This window comes from Rattus rattus, chromosome 8, assembly GCF_011064425.1.
Source record: "Rattus rattus isolate New Zealand chromosome 8, Rrattus_CSIRO_v1, whole genome shotgun sequence".
Lineage (NCBI taxonomy): Eukaryota > Metazoa > Chordata > Mammalia > Rodentia > Muridae > Rattus > Rattus rattus.
Window position 1 is genome coordinate 49289428 of NC_046161.1, and position 17444 is coordinate 49306871.

At 43.7% G+C, this 17444-nt stretch overlaps 1 protein-coding gene across 1 annotated transcript in view; it reads right to left on the reverse strand.

Annotated features, from left to right (window-relative positions):
* Window positions 1–2941: 2941 nt before the first annotated feature.
* Window positions 2942–17444, reverse strand: part of Nrg4 (neuregulin 4) — a 48170-nt gene continuing 33667 nt past the window's right edge. The window contains exons 4-5 of the mRNA XM_032911468.1: window positions 9436–9582; window positions 2942–3029 (exon numbers count right to left, since the gene is read on the reverse strand). Of these exons, the coding sequence (XP_032767359.1) occupies window positions 2942–3029; window positions 9436–9582 (235 nt within the window). The remainder of the gene's footprint in view (window positions 3030–9435; window positions 9583–17444) is intronic.

Below are 17444 nucleotides of genomic sequence, written 5' to 3' on the forward strand. Positions count from 1 at the left end.
TTTTCGGTCTGCTAGTGAATTGCAATGTCAAGTGCTTTGCACATGTTTCTTGGCCATTTGTGCATTTTCTTTGGTAAAATGGCAGCACTTCAGTTCTCTTGCTTTCTTTTTTTTTTTAAGATTTATTTATTTCATGTATGTGGGTACATTGTCACTGCCTTCAGACACCAGAAGAGGGCATCGGATCCCATGACAGATGGTTGTGAGCCACCATGTGGCTGCTGGGATTTGAACTCAGGACCCCTGGAAGAGCAGTTGGGGCTCTAAACCACTGAGCCATCTCCAGCCCCGTTCTCTTGCTTTCTGTTACTGAGTTGAGACACTTCCGTTGAATGAGTTCTTGTGCCCATTATACCATCTGTCAGATATGTGATTTGAACATACTCTCTCCTGTCTTGTGCCTTGTATCTCACGTTTACAGTGGAATCATCTGGAGCACGCGGACCTGTCCTTTGCACACGGCCCAGGATGTCAAACATAGTTTACCAACTGTGCCTTCCAGACTCCGTCTCTGCCTAATGGAGGGCATAAGAGTTTCTCCTACGAGGTTTATATCTTAGTTCTTACATCACAGGCATCATGAGTTATTTGTATATACGGAGGAAAGTGAATTTATGTCTTGCATGTGGCTCTGCGACCCTTGCAGCATCCTGTTAGACTGCTGTGTGGGCACCGGCGTCTGGAGCCCTGCGCTCCTCTGCACGCGCTGTCTCAACTACGTCAGATTTGCCATTAGTTGGATGTAGGTAGGTTAAGCCCTTCAGTGTGCCATGGAATCACTGCTTCCTTGCCCCAGGCCCTGCGGATTCCCAGTGGTGTGTCACAGTCACCCCGTCGGCTACCACAAAAACGCCCGCTGCAGTTTATTGGGATGCACCGGTCTCTGGGAAAACTCATGTCGAGGAGAACTGACTACCCCATAACTACTTGGGGCTGTCTTTTCTCTTTTCTCAGCATGGCTGCAGATTTCACAGTGCAGATCTCTATTTGTTACTTTTCTGCCGATGTGATAAGATGCTGTAGCCAACGTAATGTACAGGAGGAAGGCTTTGCTTGGCTTATAATGGCTCCAGAGGGTCAGCATGGCAGAGAAGCACATCAGCAAGCTGCAGACATTGTCTGGAATACAGCTGAGAGCTCACATCTGGACCCACGAGCAGGAGACAGAGAACACACTGGGAATCGCATGACTCTTTAAAAACCTCCTCCAACAAGGCCACCCCCACTAATCCTTCCCAAGCAGTTCCACCACCTGATATTCAAGCACATGAGCCTATGGGGGTCACTGTCACTCAGACTACCACAGGCCTTCTACTGCTTTTGTTAGTCCTATCCCTGTCTACGTTGAGCCGCTGTTACAAAGATGCATTGCTTTTAAGGTTTTTATATCTAGCAATCTCCAATATATGGAACTATATTTTACCTCTTAATATCACTAACCTTGCAACATCACTGAACTGCCATCTTCGTCTCATATTCTGTACTCGCCAGTATTTCTAAATGAGTTTATGGAGAATGGTTGTTGCTTCAGTGGAAGTATGGCATAAGGTCAGATATTTGAGCCTGGACTGTCATTGAAGAAAAGTTTCTATACAAATTCAATCAACGAATATAGAACTATTTGAATTTTAATTAAAAAAAAACTTTTCATATTACTCTCTAGATTTTATTTTATTTTTTGAAACAGGGTTCCATGGAGCCCAGGCTGGCCTCATTGTAGCTGAGGATATCCCGTACTTCTGATCTTCCTGTCTGTATTTCTTCTCATGGTATTATAGGCAGGCATAACAGAGCCTGGGTTTATGTAATGCTAAGGACAGAGCCAGGGCACCTTGACCTAACTTGACCTGGCCCCTCAAGTTAGCCCTTTCTTTGGTAATTTTTATTCTTCAAAGGATTTGTCCATTTATCCTAAATTATGCCAGCTCTTTTCCTATTGCCTTATCTGTAGTATTGCTAGAAATGCTACCTAATTTTGTTGTTGATATTGCTAATTCCTGTCCTGAGTAGGAGTCTAGAACCATGCCACCAAGCCCAGCATTTAAAAAAAGAGATTTATTTCACTTTAGTGTATGTGTGCTTGTGTGTGTGTGTGTGTGTGTGTGCAAGTGTGTATGTGTGTGAGTTCATGCGTGCCATGTGTGCCCATGTGCACGCATGTGTATGTTGGTTTGCACACATGAGTGTGTGCATGTGTGTATGTGTGTACATGTTTGTATGTGTATATGCATGTGTGTGCCCATGTGTATGCATGTGCCCATGTATGCATGTGTGTGTGCATGTGTGTGTGTGCACAGATGCAACTGCATACTGAGAACAGAGGTCAGAGGTCAACTGTTGCTTCATATGGTTTGTTCATTTTTCGTTGCTTTCACGTAAGAGGAAGAGCATCCAGTGCATGCTGTCTTACTTTTCCAGAAATCTTAAAACAGCTTGAAAACACTGACTTGTCTATGGTTTTCCCAGAGATTCTCTCACTCCAATCCTAAGGTAATTCTGTGCCCCAGCCTCCCAGCACAGCCCATGCCAGAATGTTCTAGAATACTGTTCCTCAGATCTGCTATAGCACATTACAGCTGAGGGCATCTCTTCACATGCTGAAATTCATATAATGTCACATTTATTTTGTGAAAAAATATTACTTTTTATTACTATTGCTAATAAAAAGCTAATCTGCCGGGCGGTGGTGCCCCATGCCTTTAATCCCAGCATTCAGGAGGTGGAGGTAAGCAGGTCTCTAAGGCCAGCCTGGTCTACAGAGTGGGCTCAGCCAGGGTACACAGAGAAACCCTGTCTTAAAAAGAAAAGTAAAAAGAGAAAAGGAAAAAGAAAAGTATTCTCATGTGAAAAATAACAACAAGCCTGAAATTGAGGGGAAGCTTTAGTCCCCCTTCTTTGATGGCCGAGAGCACAGGTCTGTACACAACAGCCCATTCGGACTTTACTCACTGTGGCAGGCACTGGTATTGCCTGTCTCCACCAGGCTGATCTCGCACTGGACTGAACCGGCCCTCTGAAGGTGGCCCTTCCTGGCATCAAAGAGAAGAGAAATACAAATGAGAAGTGGGGAACTGGGAAGCGTGTCAGGAGGGTCAGAAAGAGAATTAGTCTGGAATGTCTGGAAGCACATCCTCTCTTTAGAGCTACCTAACAGTGGACGGCTGCCCTAGCGTTGTCCCCCTCCCCCACCTTAGCCAACCTGCCCGCAGAGGCGGCGGTGGCACTGTGGGTGCTGCTGAGCTGAGCCTACAAGCGTGACATTGATACTGAGCCGTAGGGCGCTGTATCTGTAAAGGGATAACTCCCGCCATTGTGGACCCACTTGTGTAATATGGGATGGCCTTAGTGAACAACTTCAATTCACGACAGTAGAAAAATCATTTTGAACCTAAGCTTCATCAGCCTTGGGTCGTCTGATTATAACCTTATCCAGGCTATAATTTGTGGCCATGTGAATTTTAAAGACTGTTCTAAATATTAAAATGAAAATCAAAATGTACAAAGTTGCTTTATTTTTTCAATATTTCGACCCCAACGTATTATGTTAGTGAAAACGAATCGACGTCATGTAGCCGTGCCAAAATGGCATTTTTCAAAAGCACCCGGGCCTTTAATCCTAAAACGCCAATTTCAGATGAAGTTTTAGCACTGGGGGTGGGGGACACTTTGGGCCTCATCATTCAGGTAGAATAATCCCTGAGTTACAGAAAGCCCAAGGCCGCAGATCGAAGCACTCTCAACCACCAATCGGTCAGAACAGATAGAGAACTATTTGTTTTTGTTTATTAAACATTCTTTTCTTTTTAAAATTATTATTATTATTATTATTATTATTATTATTATTATTATTTAATCTTTTTTTTTTACAACCCAGTCATTATCCCCCTTCCAATCTACCCTCCAACTGTTTCTCATCCCCATATCATCCGACCACCCCGTCTCCATGAGGATGTCCTCGCCCCACCCCATCCCATCCCCACCCCACCAGGCTACCCCATTCCCTGGAGCCTCAAGTCTCTCTAGAGTTAGGCCCGTCTTCTCTCACTAAGGCCAGACCAGGCAGTCCTCTGCCGTACATGTGTTGGGGGCCTCAGACCAGCTCCTGTATGCTGCCTGGTTGGTGGCTCAGTGTCTGAGAGATCTCAGGGGTCCAGGTCAGTTGAGACTGCTGGTCTTCCTATGGGGTCGCCTTCCTCCTCAGCTTCCTCCAGCCTTTCCCTAATTCAACCACAGGGGTCCCTGGCTTCTGACTATTGGCTGGGTGTAAGTATCTGCATCTGACTCTTTCAGCTACTTGTGGGGCCTCTGTAGGAGGGCAGCCATGCTAGGCTCCTGTTTCCTCCCTCTCTGCCAGTGCAAGCGTGCGTGTGTGCGTTAGCACATTTGCCGGTTTAGCGGTCTGAGGAAGTTGTCTTCCTCTATTACTTCCTGCCTTATTCCCTTGAGACAGGCAGCATCATTTGAACCCAACGCTCACCATTTCAGCTAGGCTAGCCGGTTGGTGAGCTGGTTCCCACCTGTCTCCACCCCAGTCCCAAACACTGGTGGTTCACGCACATGCAGTAATGCCTAGCTTTTATGTGGGTGCTGGAGATTCAAACTCACAACCTTGTGCTTGCAGAGCAAGTACTCACTAAGCCAGCTTTCCAGCCAGCCGCCCCCACCCCTTTCATTTTTTTGGAGACAGTTTCATTCTAGGCAGGTCTAGAATTTGGTCATCTTCCTGTGTACTTCTCCCAAGTTCTGGAATCACAGGGGTACCACACCACCCTCCCAAGGGCTGGGGTCACAGGCATACACTACATGCCTGGCTTAGTTTCCCTCTTAGAGGAATATTACTAAGCCCGTACGAAGTTAGTAGATATAGCACGCAGCCTTTGTCTAGCTCTCATGGGCAATAATGGTCAGATTGATTCTGCCGGTGTGGTGAGGACATGTGTTACATCTGCTCAAGCTGTCATTAAGAATGCAAGAAGGATCTAAGAAGATGGCTCACTTGGTAAAGTGACCGCCTCGCGAGCATGAGGAGACCCTGAGTCGGGCCCCCAGAACCGTGTCTTTAAGTGTGTGTGGTGGCGTATCCTTGTAACTGAGCACTGGAGAGGCAGACACAGGCAGATCCCTGGGGCTCACTGGCCAGGCAGCCTACTGTATTTACTAAGTCCAGGCCAAGCAAGGTGGATAATGCTTGGGTAATGATAGCTGGTACTGCCCTCTGGGCTGCACACACATGTGCAGGTGCACACAAGTGTATATGGGCACATATACAAAGGAAATATGCGATTTCAAGTACATTTCAGTCTGACCTGAAAACTATTTTGAAATGTTATTTTTATAAGACAATTGCTATCTTAAAATTAAATTTATATCAATTTTCTAGATATTCAGGTTTCCAAAGTCTAACTTTTATGACTAGGAAGAAAACTTACATAAAAACAAGACATATAATTAAAAGGGTGACTAACAATGTTTATGGATGGTTTGAGAATCAACACTCAGCCAGGTGTGGCAGCACATGCCTTCAGCATGATACCTGGCAGGTGGAGGTGACGAAGGTTATTCTTGGCTGCAGATACTGCTACATATATGTTACATGCTGCTACATATATGTCACATACTGCCACATATATGTCACATACTACCACATGTATGTCACATACTGCTGCATATATGTCACATACTGCTGCATATGTTACATACTGCCATATATGTCACATATTGACACATATGTCACATACTGTCACATACTGCCACATATATGCCACATGCTGCCACATATATGTCACATACTCCCACATGTATGTCACATACTGCTGCATATATGTCACATATTACACACACAGAGGACAATGTGCTTATTGTTGAAGTTTATACACTACTTATTTGGTCTTCCTTCTTGCATCTCACACATGTTCTGGAGGGTCAATTCCACTCCAGCCCTTGGGCAGAAGAATTATTGGGAACTAACTCTAAGCTCTATACGACCACAATTATCTCCATTCCCACTCCCCATCCCTGATTCTTGAAAGGTGTTTTCACTCCTGCCGAGGTTTGGGGTTTGTGGGTCACCATCGCTGAGAACACTGCAGATGTCACTGCTGCCCTGGGTCCCTGGGTGCTCAGGAGCAGCTAACCACTGGGTCTGGGACCTGCCGTCTTCTCTACTTTAGCCATTTCCTCCTTGGAATCGCTTCTGTGGTTCTGTAAGGCTGTGCTGTGCATGTGCTCTTCCTTAACTCCTCTGACAGCTGCTGAACCTGTGGGTAACTTTACACTCTGAGTGTCTCAGCTGTCACCCTCTCCAACACTGCCTCTGTCCCAAGCCTTTTCTTCCCCAAACTCCAGAAAAAACGTGAATGAGACACAGCCACTGCTTGCTGCTTCTTGATCGTTCCTTAACTTTTTACCGTCCTTTTTGTTCTTGGGTTTGGGGTACTTTTTCATTTTTCATCTCTCCTCCCATGTTCTTTATTTTCTCTCCTTCTCCTCTCTTTGTTTCTGCCTTCCCTCCACCCCTCCCCTTATCATTCCTAATCTGTTTAAAACCACAAACTAAACTTAAAAATATTAAGCTAAGATACACTGAATTTTTTTAATTATAATTTTATTTTGTCAACTTCTGTATTGGTGTTTGCAAAGTCTGCTCATTTGTAAACAAATCATTTATTTAAGAAAATTATATTTATATTTTTTCTTGTGTATGGGTGTTTTGCTTACATGTATGTAAATGTACCATATGCATGCCTGGCGCCTGAGGAATTCAGAAGAGAGGTCAGATCCTCTGTAAACTGGAGTTATAGACAGTTGTTAGCCACCATGTGGGTGCATGGAATCGAACCCAGTTTCTCTGTAAAAGTGGCAAGTGCTCTTAACCACTGAGCCATTGCTTCTGTTCACACCTGTCTTTCGTACATATCTCAGTTTGATTCTCCCCACAAACAAACACTTTGAATATCTGCTTCTACTCTCAGTGTGCAGCATAAAGTTCGGAGAACGAATTTTAACACTGCAGGCTCATGGTTACTACAGCCAAATCTGGAACACAAAGTAGTTCTATAACCAATCAATATCCAGTTAACCGTCTGCATCCAAGTCAGCAGTACCGTGAACGATAGGCAGACCAGTCAGCTGGCCTCCCCCTCAGCGCACTATTTTGGAAGACATGCTTAGAATCCAAAGAGATTATCATCTGGTTTTCCCAAGATCTGTGCTTTTAGAGTGTTTGTTCCAACTGGTGCAGCCGCTCTTCTTCCAGTCAGTGAATGACCTGACACTGTGAGAGGCCTTTTAAGGTAAGGAATGCCAGTCGCTTCTTTAAGAGCTAATCTGTCCTCAGCTGAGAATGTTTGCAGTCTGGACTACTTGATAGTCTTAACCTTTCCCCCAGGAGACATTAGAAATACCATGGGCTCAGGATGAAAATCCACGGAACATTCGTGGTTAGAGGTTTTTCTTTTCATCTTTGTGTTTGAGCAGCTTCCCTCTTAGTGGCAGGGGTGAGCCTTGAACTACTGCTTCAGGTCTTGTACTCCGGGCTTCGAGGTTTCTTTTACAATTAATGCCAGTCATTGGTATATACCCCCACCCACTCCTCGTACCTATATCCCTGTGCTTTCTATGTATAGACTTTTGAGGCTTCTTTTTCAGTCAGGGTTTGCCTGGAACTCACAGCAATCCTCCTGCATCAGTCTCCCAAGTGTTAGGATTATAGGTATAAACCACTATGCCTGGGCTAAAAGTTGTCGTTTAGAATGGTATACAGCCCTTCAGATTAGAATTTTCTTCCTTGTGCCCCAGGGTCTCACTCCATAAATCAGGGTAGCCTGAAATTTATTATGCAACCCAGCCAGGCTGGCCTTAAACTTATAACATTACTGCCTCACCTTTCAAGAGCTGGAATTACAAACATAAACCACTCCAGCCAGCTTTAGGTCATAATATGTCGGAGTTCTGCCTCCAGTCTGGAGAACAGCTGTATTTTGCTCTTTTGTGAAAACTTTATCACTCCCTGGCACTCAGGACATTTGGGATATACCACTTCCTTTACAGATTCAAAGGTTAGTAAGGGAGTCCAGTTGCACACAGCTGTACCAACATTAAAGTCCTATGGATTAAAAACAAACTGTGAGCCACTCTTAGCCACTCACGGTGGAATACTGGAGTCTCCTATGAATTCCTTTAGTCACTGTGACACCTGCCTCTGCCTTTCTGCTCAGCACGGGGCTGCGCTGCTCTTTGTAACTGTGAAAGGAGTTCTGTCAGAGTTCCTGTGTCACTCCTGGAACAGTTCTCTTTGAGGGTGAGGCACTCTGGGGCTATCTCTTCCCTCTTGCACAGCAACCAACAGCAGCACTTGTGATGGCTGCTTTGTAGCTTGAGTCCCGATGGCAATGTTTAACGCAACCGATCTGTGTGCTAACCCATAAGGATTATATACTATGAATAAGAAAGCTTTTGCTTTTAAGTGATTAAACTATTAAGGTTGTATCATTCACTCTGCAGGGCCCACACGGCCCAATCACCACTCAAAGGCCCAACATTTCAAACACCATTAGCGTAGGCTCTGGGGAAGTTTGTTTCTAATACATGGAATCTGAAGAACAAATTCAAGCCATAGTGAGGCAGTCGGTAGTTACTACAGTCAAACCTAGACGGTCAGAGGACTTACTACCCAGAGTAGCCCAACCAATAGAAGAAGATAAAGTTCTATTTCCAAGTCAGTACTAGTGTAAATAATGAGAAATAAGAATTAATTAAGCTGACCTTTCTCTTAGCATATTTTACTGGAAAACATACATAGAGGGGTAGAATAAGAATAAGTCGTTATTTAGTTTTTCCTAATGTTTTTGAGTGAAGGGCAGTTTTTAAAAAACTATTATCCCTTAAAACACTGAAGATCAATGTAAAGAAAACAATGAAAGTAATCTTTGATGTATAGATAGCCTTGTAACATGTAATTTTTCTTTTTGCTTCTTTTAAGGAGTTACCAGTTCCTCCAATCTCACTTTTTGTTTCTTTAGCCGCCTCACTAGATTTAAATAGCCCTTGAGTTTGGGGAATGTTCTACCTTGTTAGCCACTGTGTTCATTATGCCTAGCACATGGTAAGATAGACATCAGTCAGGAGCCTTAAATTTCTAAAGCACTGCTGAGTCACTTTGCTTTTCATATTCAAAACTAAGAAACACCTCGCCCAAATACTCAAGCATGGTACTGTAGTGAGCATCGGTCCACCTCCTTCAGAGGTGACGGTGACAAAGAACAGGTAAAAACGGCTTAAGATGCTTTCTAAGTGACTTGTAGTTTATAACAAAATTGTATTAGAGAGATGATGCTAGATATAAAACAGTAAGTATCTGCGGAAACACTAGTAGCGAAGGCCGCTGCTTTGTGCACCGCGTTCCTCTTACTGAGGGTCTATTTCCGCTTCCGTTACCTGCACAGGAAGCAGAGCGCCGCGATGGCAAGAGTGACGAGGACCGCCAGCGCCAAGAAAGCTGCCGACAGGTTACTTTTGCTTTGGATGCTGGAACTTGGGAGAAAAACCTCTTCGCAACGAGCACCCGTATAATTTTCAATGCACCTACAGGATAAAAGTTTAGATAAAGATCACACACTGATGTGGACAACATACGGTCTCCGGCTGGAAGGAAGGGAACGATGTCTGCTTTTCAGACTGTAAATGAGTAGACATGCCCGATGTGAGGCGCCAAGAGCCACGGCTACAGACAAATGCATTACTTTACACTTGCCTCCTTCCTTTTACCGTTCTTCAGCAGCTTAGAGTCTGGAGGGATCCGGTACCACTCAGACTCCACGTGCCGACAGGGTTTGACTTCTGTGCCTGCCAACTTTTACAGAAGGGTCTTGCAATGTTGTTCCTCTAGGTGTCCTCAACCCCTTGGCTCCAGTGATCCTCCTGCCTCAGCTTTTCAAATAGCTGGGACTACAGGTGCATGCCACCAAGGTTTAAATTCTACATTTCCAGGGGTGTAACTGTCTGTATATAACTCAACTTCATCTACATTTTATTATATGTTATAGAGATGTATGACTGCAACGTTTTTCAAAATTACTGTTTCTTCCAAACCCTGAGTTATTCAGCATTACATCTCTAGTGTTTAATAATGCCTTCTTGAATGTACGTCAACTTCACATGACTAGCAGCATTTCTAGTTTTCTTCAGAGACAACATGAAGCAGTAAAGAATCCTATAAGAAGCAGTCTTTGATATGGCCAGTCAGCCGCTTTTCCATGTTAACATGTTCAAAGGATTACTGCACATTAACGAGAATTATAGACTTTGGAGTCCCATCAATTTATATGACAGATGGATGTAAAATAAAAAACATTTTAGCTGGAAATGTTGCCATGCATCTGTAGTCCTAGCACTTGGGAAGTCGAGGTAGGAGGATTGACTCAAATTCAAGGCCAGCCTGGGCTACATGATGAGTTTTAGGCCAGACCATCTTGGAGTATAAAACTCTATTTCAAAACAATTTTTTTTCTTTTTAATATGACATTTGTTCATAAAGTAACTCCAGAAGTTATGTAGGAAATTCACAATGTATACATCATAACAATGTTGTATAAAAAATGAGTGCACACAGATAATATTTTTTAAGCTTTTTTTTTTTTTACAAAAAAATATGTAGAGGTTGATTTTAGAAAACTAGTTTTCCTCCTCACCTCTTTTCAGAGTTGGTGGACACTTAGACGTCTACTCTAATAGACGTCTCACACACTGTGCTAATGAGGGCAACAGGCCTAGAGGATTAGACGTGAACCAATGACTGCTTTTAACAACCCGATAGGATAACTAACAGCCTACAGATACAGAAGAGAAGAACAGTTCAGCACAGAGTGAATTTTAACTGACCAAAGGGTGTAAGTTTTATAACCCTGACGCCACCTCGGCGAAGGCAGGAGGTTACTGCTGTTGGCTCTGGGGGTGCTTCAGGCCATACAGTGCTCCTCTCAAACTACTGCGAAGATTGGTCTGTGGAGACCAGGAAAGGGAGCCTAAGGACAGAATACAAAACTCCAAGTGGAAAATATTCGGGGGAAAACTCATAATTACTTACAGTATAAACATTAAAATGCTATTTTCTCTTTGGGACTGGAGAGATGGCCCAGTGTTTAAGAGCCCTGGCTGCTCTTCCAGAGGACCTGGCTTCAATCCTCAGCACCCACACGGAGGCTCACAACCATCTGTAATTACATCCCTCCTTTGGTCTCTGAAGACACTGGGCACATGCAGACAAATCAATCATACACATAAAATAAATGAATGAATAAAACGATTAGTATTCCCATAGACTCAGTTAAATCCACATGAGAAGAAGAAGGTAAGTGAAAATTCATTTTGTTCTTCTATAGTTTCATTTCCACCTTCCAGGACTGACAAAGACACAAAGAAACAGACAGTGTGTGTGCAAGTACATGCTTGTGCACACATTCTCTCTGTCTCTGTCTCTGTCTCTGTCTCTGTCTCTGTCTCTCTCTCTCTCTCTCTCTCTCTCTCACACATACACACACACACACACACACACACACACATTCTTCAGAGTACAGCTTCATGAACTATGGTTCATAACATTATATGAGTCACAGAAGTCACATCACTTAGTGTGTGGGGTTATGGAAAATTTGGCAACAATAAAAGATATCTGAACATACAAAGTCCCAAACACGACTCTCAGTTAAACTGAATTCATGGTGGTTCTTATCTTCCTACAGGACAGCATGTCCCTGCAGCTTCCTCCCTCCTGAACACGCTACACGTACACTTTACAGTGCACACGCAGTCACCACACAACCCTGACGGATGCTGCCCGCTACACCTCGGCTCACACTGAAGACCAGTGCACACTGTAAACGGCAGTGTTCTCACAGTGCATGCGACTTTTCCTATTCTAAAAACACAGTGGTTTAACTATGGGAAACAAAGGCTTTGACATATTCCTCTTGTCATTCCTTAGCATGAAAGTATCAGGATAGTACATCTTTAGGTTATATTGGTAGAATATTTGAATCCAAGATTGCTTTTTAAGTTGCTAGCTTTTAATAAAAAGCATAACTGGATGAATTCTGGCGTGGGATTAGGGCAGAATTTCTAGTAGTTTCTGAAGTGGGCCTAAGATGCTTCAGCTGCTCCAGACTATATATCACGGTGAGGGAGGACCACAAAATACCCGTCGGCCTTGAAAAGTGCTGGAGACGCTCCCTGGCATTCAGTATCAAATACATAACTTTGCTTTTGATCGCGAATAAAATAACTAATATCACCAACAAATAACAATTATTTTAGCAAGGAACTGTTTTAAAATAAATGTTATCATTACCAAATTCTTGGCCTGTATTCCAATTTTATACACATATATATCTGGGGTCAGGGAGAGGTTTCTGAGGCGAAAAGGGTGGCGGATGGAAGGAGTTAATAACTCCCCAGCAAGTCTGTCACAGCAGCCCACACAGCGCAAAACAAACACAGGAAGAGGCAGCTTTCCGTAAGATAAAACCCTGCTCTGAATTCAGTTCCAAGAGTTGTTCTAGATGCACAAAAATACAAATAAAAACCCTCTCACAATTCCTTAAGATTATTTTTGTATTTAATAGAATTCAGTTACCATGTATGCCTTACAGAGGTGAGTAGGCTGTTTGCTTATTTGTTTTTTGCTTTGTTTTGTTTTTAAGAGAACTTTAGCCACTGAAAGGAAGCCCTGTTTAGTCCAGGAATGGTGTGTGTGAAGTCCAGCAATCAGGTCAAGACAGAAGTAAACAGAAAAAGGCACAAGAGAGAAATGATCAGCCGAGTTCTCTACCATCCACATCTGGGAAAAACAACACGCAGGTGGACATTTTAAGCAAAACAGCATCAAAAAAGTTGTTATTCTTCACCTCATTAAATCTGGACTCAGAGAAAAGAACAGACACCTTGTACGGCTTCGCTAACCTACAAGTGAATTTTGTTTTTCCAGATATTTATCATATAAATAAGGGAACACCGCCTACCCAGTGCTGTAGCAAGGAGTCTGCTCTGAAAGCCCTGGCTTAACTTATGAAAATGTTATGGCTTCAGCTGTAACACAAATGTTACATTTCAAGCAAACGCAAGTCAGGGACGGCAGAGTGCAGACAGCAGACATGGAGCAGTGGTAGCGTGAGCTGAAGGTCAAGTGTCACCGCGGCATTTGCGCAGAGCTAAGCAGCCTCTCTCTTTATGTAAGTAACTCTTGCTAAAGTATTCCTGGCCTTCACTTCTGTACAGGCTGTCAAGTCCCAAAAGGTTGTGCCATCTAATTTGATGAACGCCAAGTGCTAACTTTCCTGGAACTGACGATTAATGCCAGAATGTGCACAATTGCCAGTGACGTGAGAATCTTCCAAACGCAGAATGCACCTTATACAGTGGTTTTCTAGATGCACCGAGGAGTTTCAGCAGAAGCATCGAAGCCATGTTTAGTGCACTGGACATGAGAAAAGTTCATCTGATTTTAGTGTTCGGAGAAAATGGCCATGACACTAAGGTCTTCAGCAGGAGTAAAGGAACCAAACTTTTACTTGTGAGATGGAGACAGGAGGATTACCATGAGTTCAAAGCCAGCCTGGGATATTTGGGGTGACTCCCTTTAAAAACAAAACGAACACAAGCCCCAAGAACCAAGAAGCTATGGATCTTAAACAGATGTGGCTGTGTTCCAAAACGTGAACACTGGGCTTCAGGCTCGGAAAAACGAGATAGATACCTGTCATATGTGCTGACCTTGCTGCCTGCCACTTAAGCTTTACCACATGAAGTCAAAGTAGTAAACTCCTGCCTTAATTCTTTCATTTAGTTATTTTCATGATTGATCAAGACATCTATTAGTGCCCTAAGACAGCAGGACGCTATCCAGGTGAGAGGAATGCGAGAAGTCTCTTTTCAAAAACTAAGGCCAGACTCCAGGCAAAAACTAGGAGCACAGTGGCCAATAAAGATGCTACTATTACACTTCCCAGAAATGAGACACAAGAACTGTATTATAGAAGAACCACTAACATCATCATCATCATCATCATCATCATCATCATCATCATCATCAACAACAACAACAACAACAACAACAACAACAACAGCAGCAACAACAACAACAACAGCAACAACAAACCTTCCCCCCAAAATCCTCAATTCCACTTGGACAAAGCTACCCTGGAAGGAAGAATCCTAACACTGTGACCCCAGAGCTGACCCAACTTCACAAACCCCATCTGTAAATCGAAGTTCAGCCTGAAACTCATAAAAATCCAGGACGAACCAAAAATAAAAGCTTTATAAGAGTTTAAGAAAATACACTGGCGTGGTTTGGACCCACTTCGTCCCAGGCTCTCTGATAAACAAACACATGGCCGAAATCCTGTCAGATGCCACAGATATGCATAAGCCAAGAACTCAGAGATGACTGGCTGGCAGCCCTCGCCACTTTTACTACCTGGTGCCATAAAAGCACTAAACATCGACAAGCTCCACCCTGTCTAGAGATATTTAGTCAATACCCGCTCCTGCAAAAATAGCTATTGACATCAAGTGTGTGACATTTGCACCGTTCAGGGCTGATAATTATGAGTACTTCAAGTGGGTTAGCCCGATTTAAGTCTAATTAAAAAGCAAATCTTAAGAGTTCCTCATGATTGACTGCTAGCCGGCGAACTCATATGTGGGATGCGTTTCAGGGATGCGTTTGCAGCACGGTCCACACGGAGAACCACCCACTTTTGACATCAGGTCAGTTACTGCTTACAGTGCTTTGTAAGACTTAGTTTAAGGAAACCACTGAAAATTTCAACTATCTGCTGAAAGGAGCTAAAAAGTCCAGTAAAACACAGAAGCGCCCCGGGCACTCAGCGAACAATTCGCAAGCTAGAAGCACAACCTTCGTCACTGAGTGTGCGAGCACTCTGAGAGGGAGACCCACAGAACGCTTCATGTGAGTCCGAGACCAACCTCTGTGATCGACGGCTTTCACAACACCCCCCCCACACACACACACAAACAAAATAATTTATTGAAGTCTTAGTCTCTGCCTTCTCCATTTTGCTTACCTCAAAATGTGATGAGGGAGAAAATTCTAAAGTCATCCCCCGAAATAAGGTCTATTGCTTCTTAAAAGGTTGGAAAATGAAGTAAAACGAAAACTTAACAGCATGCGTACCGGGCCCACGTGCCTTCAGCAGCAGCACTCAGAACGGGGTGGGCGTGGGGAGGGGGCGGGGATAAAGAGGTCAAGGGCTGGAGACAGCGCAAAGGGGAAGAGCACCTCGGCTGCTCTTCCTCAGGACCCCCATTAGACCCCCAGGACCCCCGTGCCAATCCACAACTATAACTACAGTCCCAGGGGATCGGACATCCTCTTCCTTTCTGGCTTCCTCAGGCACGGTACATGGTGTACAGACACGTGCCGATAAAACACATGAAATAAAAATAAATAAATCTACAAAAGAAAAAAAGCCCAAGGGTGGCCTCAGTTACACTGTGACATTTGAGGTCATCCTAGGCTACATGAAATTCAGTCTCAAACAAAAAATACTTTTCATCACTTATATCTCATAGATAGTATATATGTAGACATATCTATTTATTTATATGGAAAATTGCTGTTACTTTTTCTTTTAAATGATATTTTCTGTATATGTAAAATATATTTAAATGTAAATAATATATAAGTGGGCCTTCCAGTTTTAGAGATTTTCCCTGTTCAGGTCTTTTAAGGGTTCTTAGCAACATCTAGGAAGTCGTGAGTAGCTAAACCACGGTTTTAAATGCACAGAGGTCATGCCGGCATCTTACCTTCCCAGGCTGCAGGGAAAATCTCATGACCCAACTTGGAATAAGACAAAGAGAAGCCAGCAACAGTTCACTTCCTGACAAAAGAAGTTGAGCATTAGATCTGTGCAAAAGTCACAGGCGCCAGTATTCCTGTGTAGAAACTAAGGCTTAAGATGACGAAACGTTTTCGGGCTGTGCTCCAAAGGAGAGAGTGGATGGTAGAGACAGTTACCCAAGAGGTAATCAAACTTCAGATGCCAACAGGTAATTGTACAAAGCCCATTACGCAACAATCAGAAAGTAAGAGCAGGATACACGTGGCCTTTCTTTGGCCCTCAGCTTTCTAAAGAACAGTGGGTAGAACGGAGCTGGCTCTAAAGAGCGGTTTCTGCTCTCGGTAACGCAAGTCAGGGAGACAACTGGAAAAGTAACAGAGCAAAGGGGGCTGGTGTGGGCTCGCCGTTCCTCTGCTGCACCTTGCCCGGGAGAGGTGTCATCAGGCAAAGTCAGAGGGTCACGAGATTTATGCTCTCAAGTTTTGTTCTGAACGCTGAGGTCGAGGGAGATGCAGCCGTTGTTTCTGCTGAGAACACCTACGAGGGAGTCTATAATCGGAAGTAAGGTTACTAAAATAAGAAGCATTAACAAAACGCATAAACGCGGCAGCTGCTGGGCGCATTTGCATGAGTCCTGTTATAAGCACCGGGGCTCTTACTTCTGCTCCACAAAGGTGTTTTAAAGATCAGCGTAATTCCAGATGTTTAATAAAGCTTATGACATACTGTCAGAAGTAAAAGCAAAAGAGGACTTAGATGTATTTAATATCAGAGGTGCTTTGGCTGTTTCCCTTGAAACACAACCTTCTACTAAATTTAGAGATGCAAAGGCTGAATTTTATCCACAAGGCATGCCAAGAACTGACCTTAAAAAGAACAAAACAAAATCAAACAAACAAACAAAAAACCCAAAACTTAACATTTTCCGTGGTTAATAAAGCAATCCACAAAAATTCTGAAATTTCCCTTTAAAAAGAATTTGGTAAAACTAGAGTGGTGTGGTAATTTGAGTAAGAACGGCCCCTTATAAGCTCATCTGTTTGAATGCTTAGTCATTAGGAGTGGCACTACGTGGGAAGGATGATTAGGTGTGGCCTTGTTGGAGGTAGTGTGTCACTGGGGGTGGACTTTGAAGTTTTAAAAGCCCAATGCAGGCCCAGTCTGTCTCTCTGTCTCTCTCTCTGCCTCTCTGTCTCTCTCTGTCTCTCTGTCTCTCTCTCTCTCTGTCTGTGTCTGTCTCTGTCTCTGTCTCTCTCTCTCCCCCTCCCTCCCTCCCTGTTGCCTGCTGATCTGGATGTAGAACTCTCTCAGCTACTTCTCTAGCACCATGCCTGCCTGTGTGCTGCAAGCTTCCTACCATGTTGCTGACAGACTAAACCTCTGAGACTAGAAGCAAGCTTCAGTTAAACGCCTTCTTTTCTAAGAGTTGCCATGATCTCAGTGTCTCTTCACCGCAATAGAACACTGACTAGGTCAGGTGGGGTCCAGGAATGCTGGGACAAAACAACAATCTACAGTTAAACAAGATGATGTGCAGACTACAACAATACTGTAGATGTAGGTCTCCTCATCTTACTTTTGTCT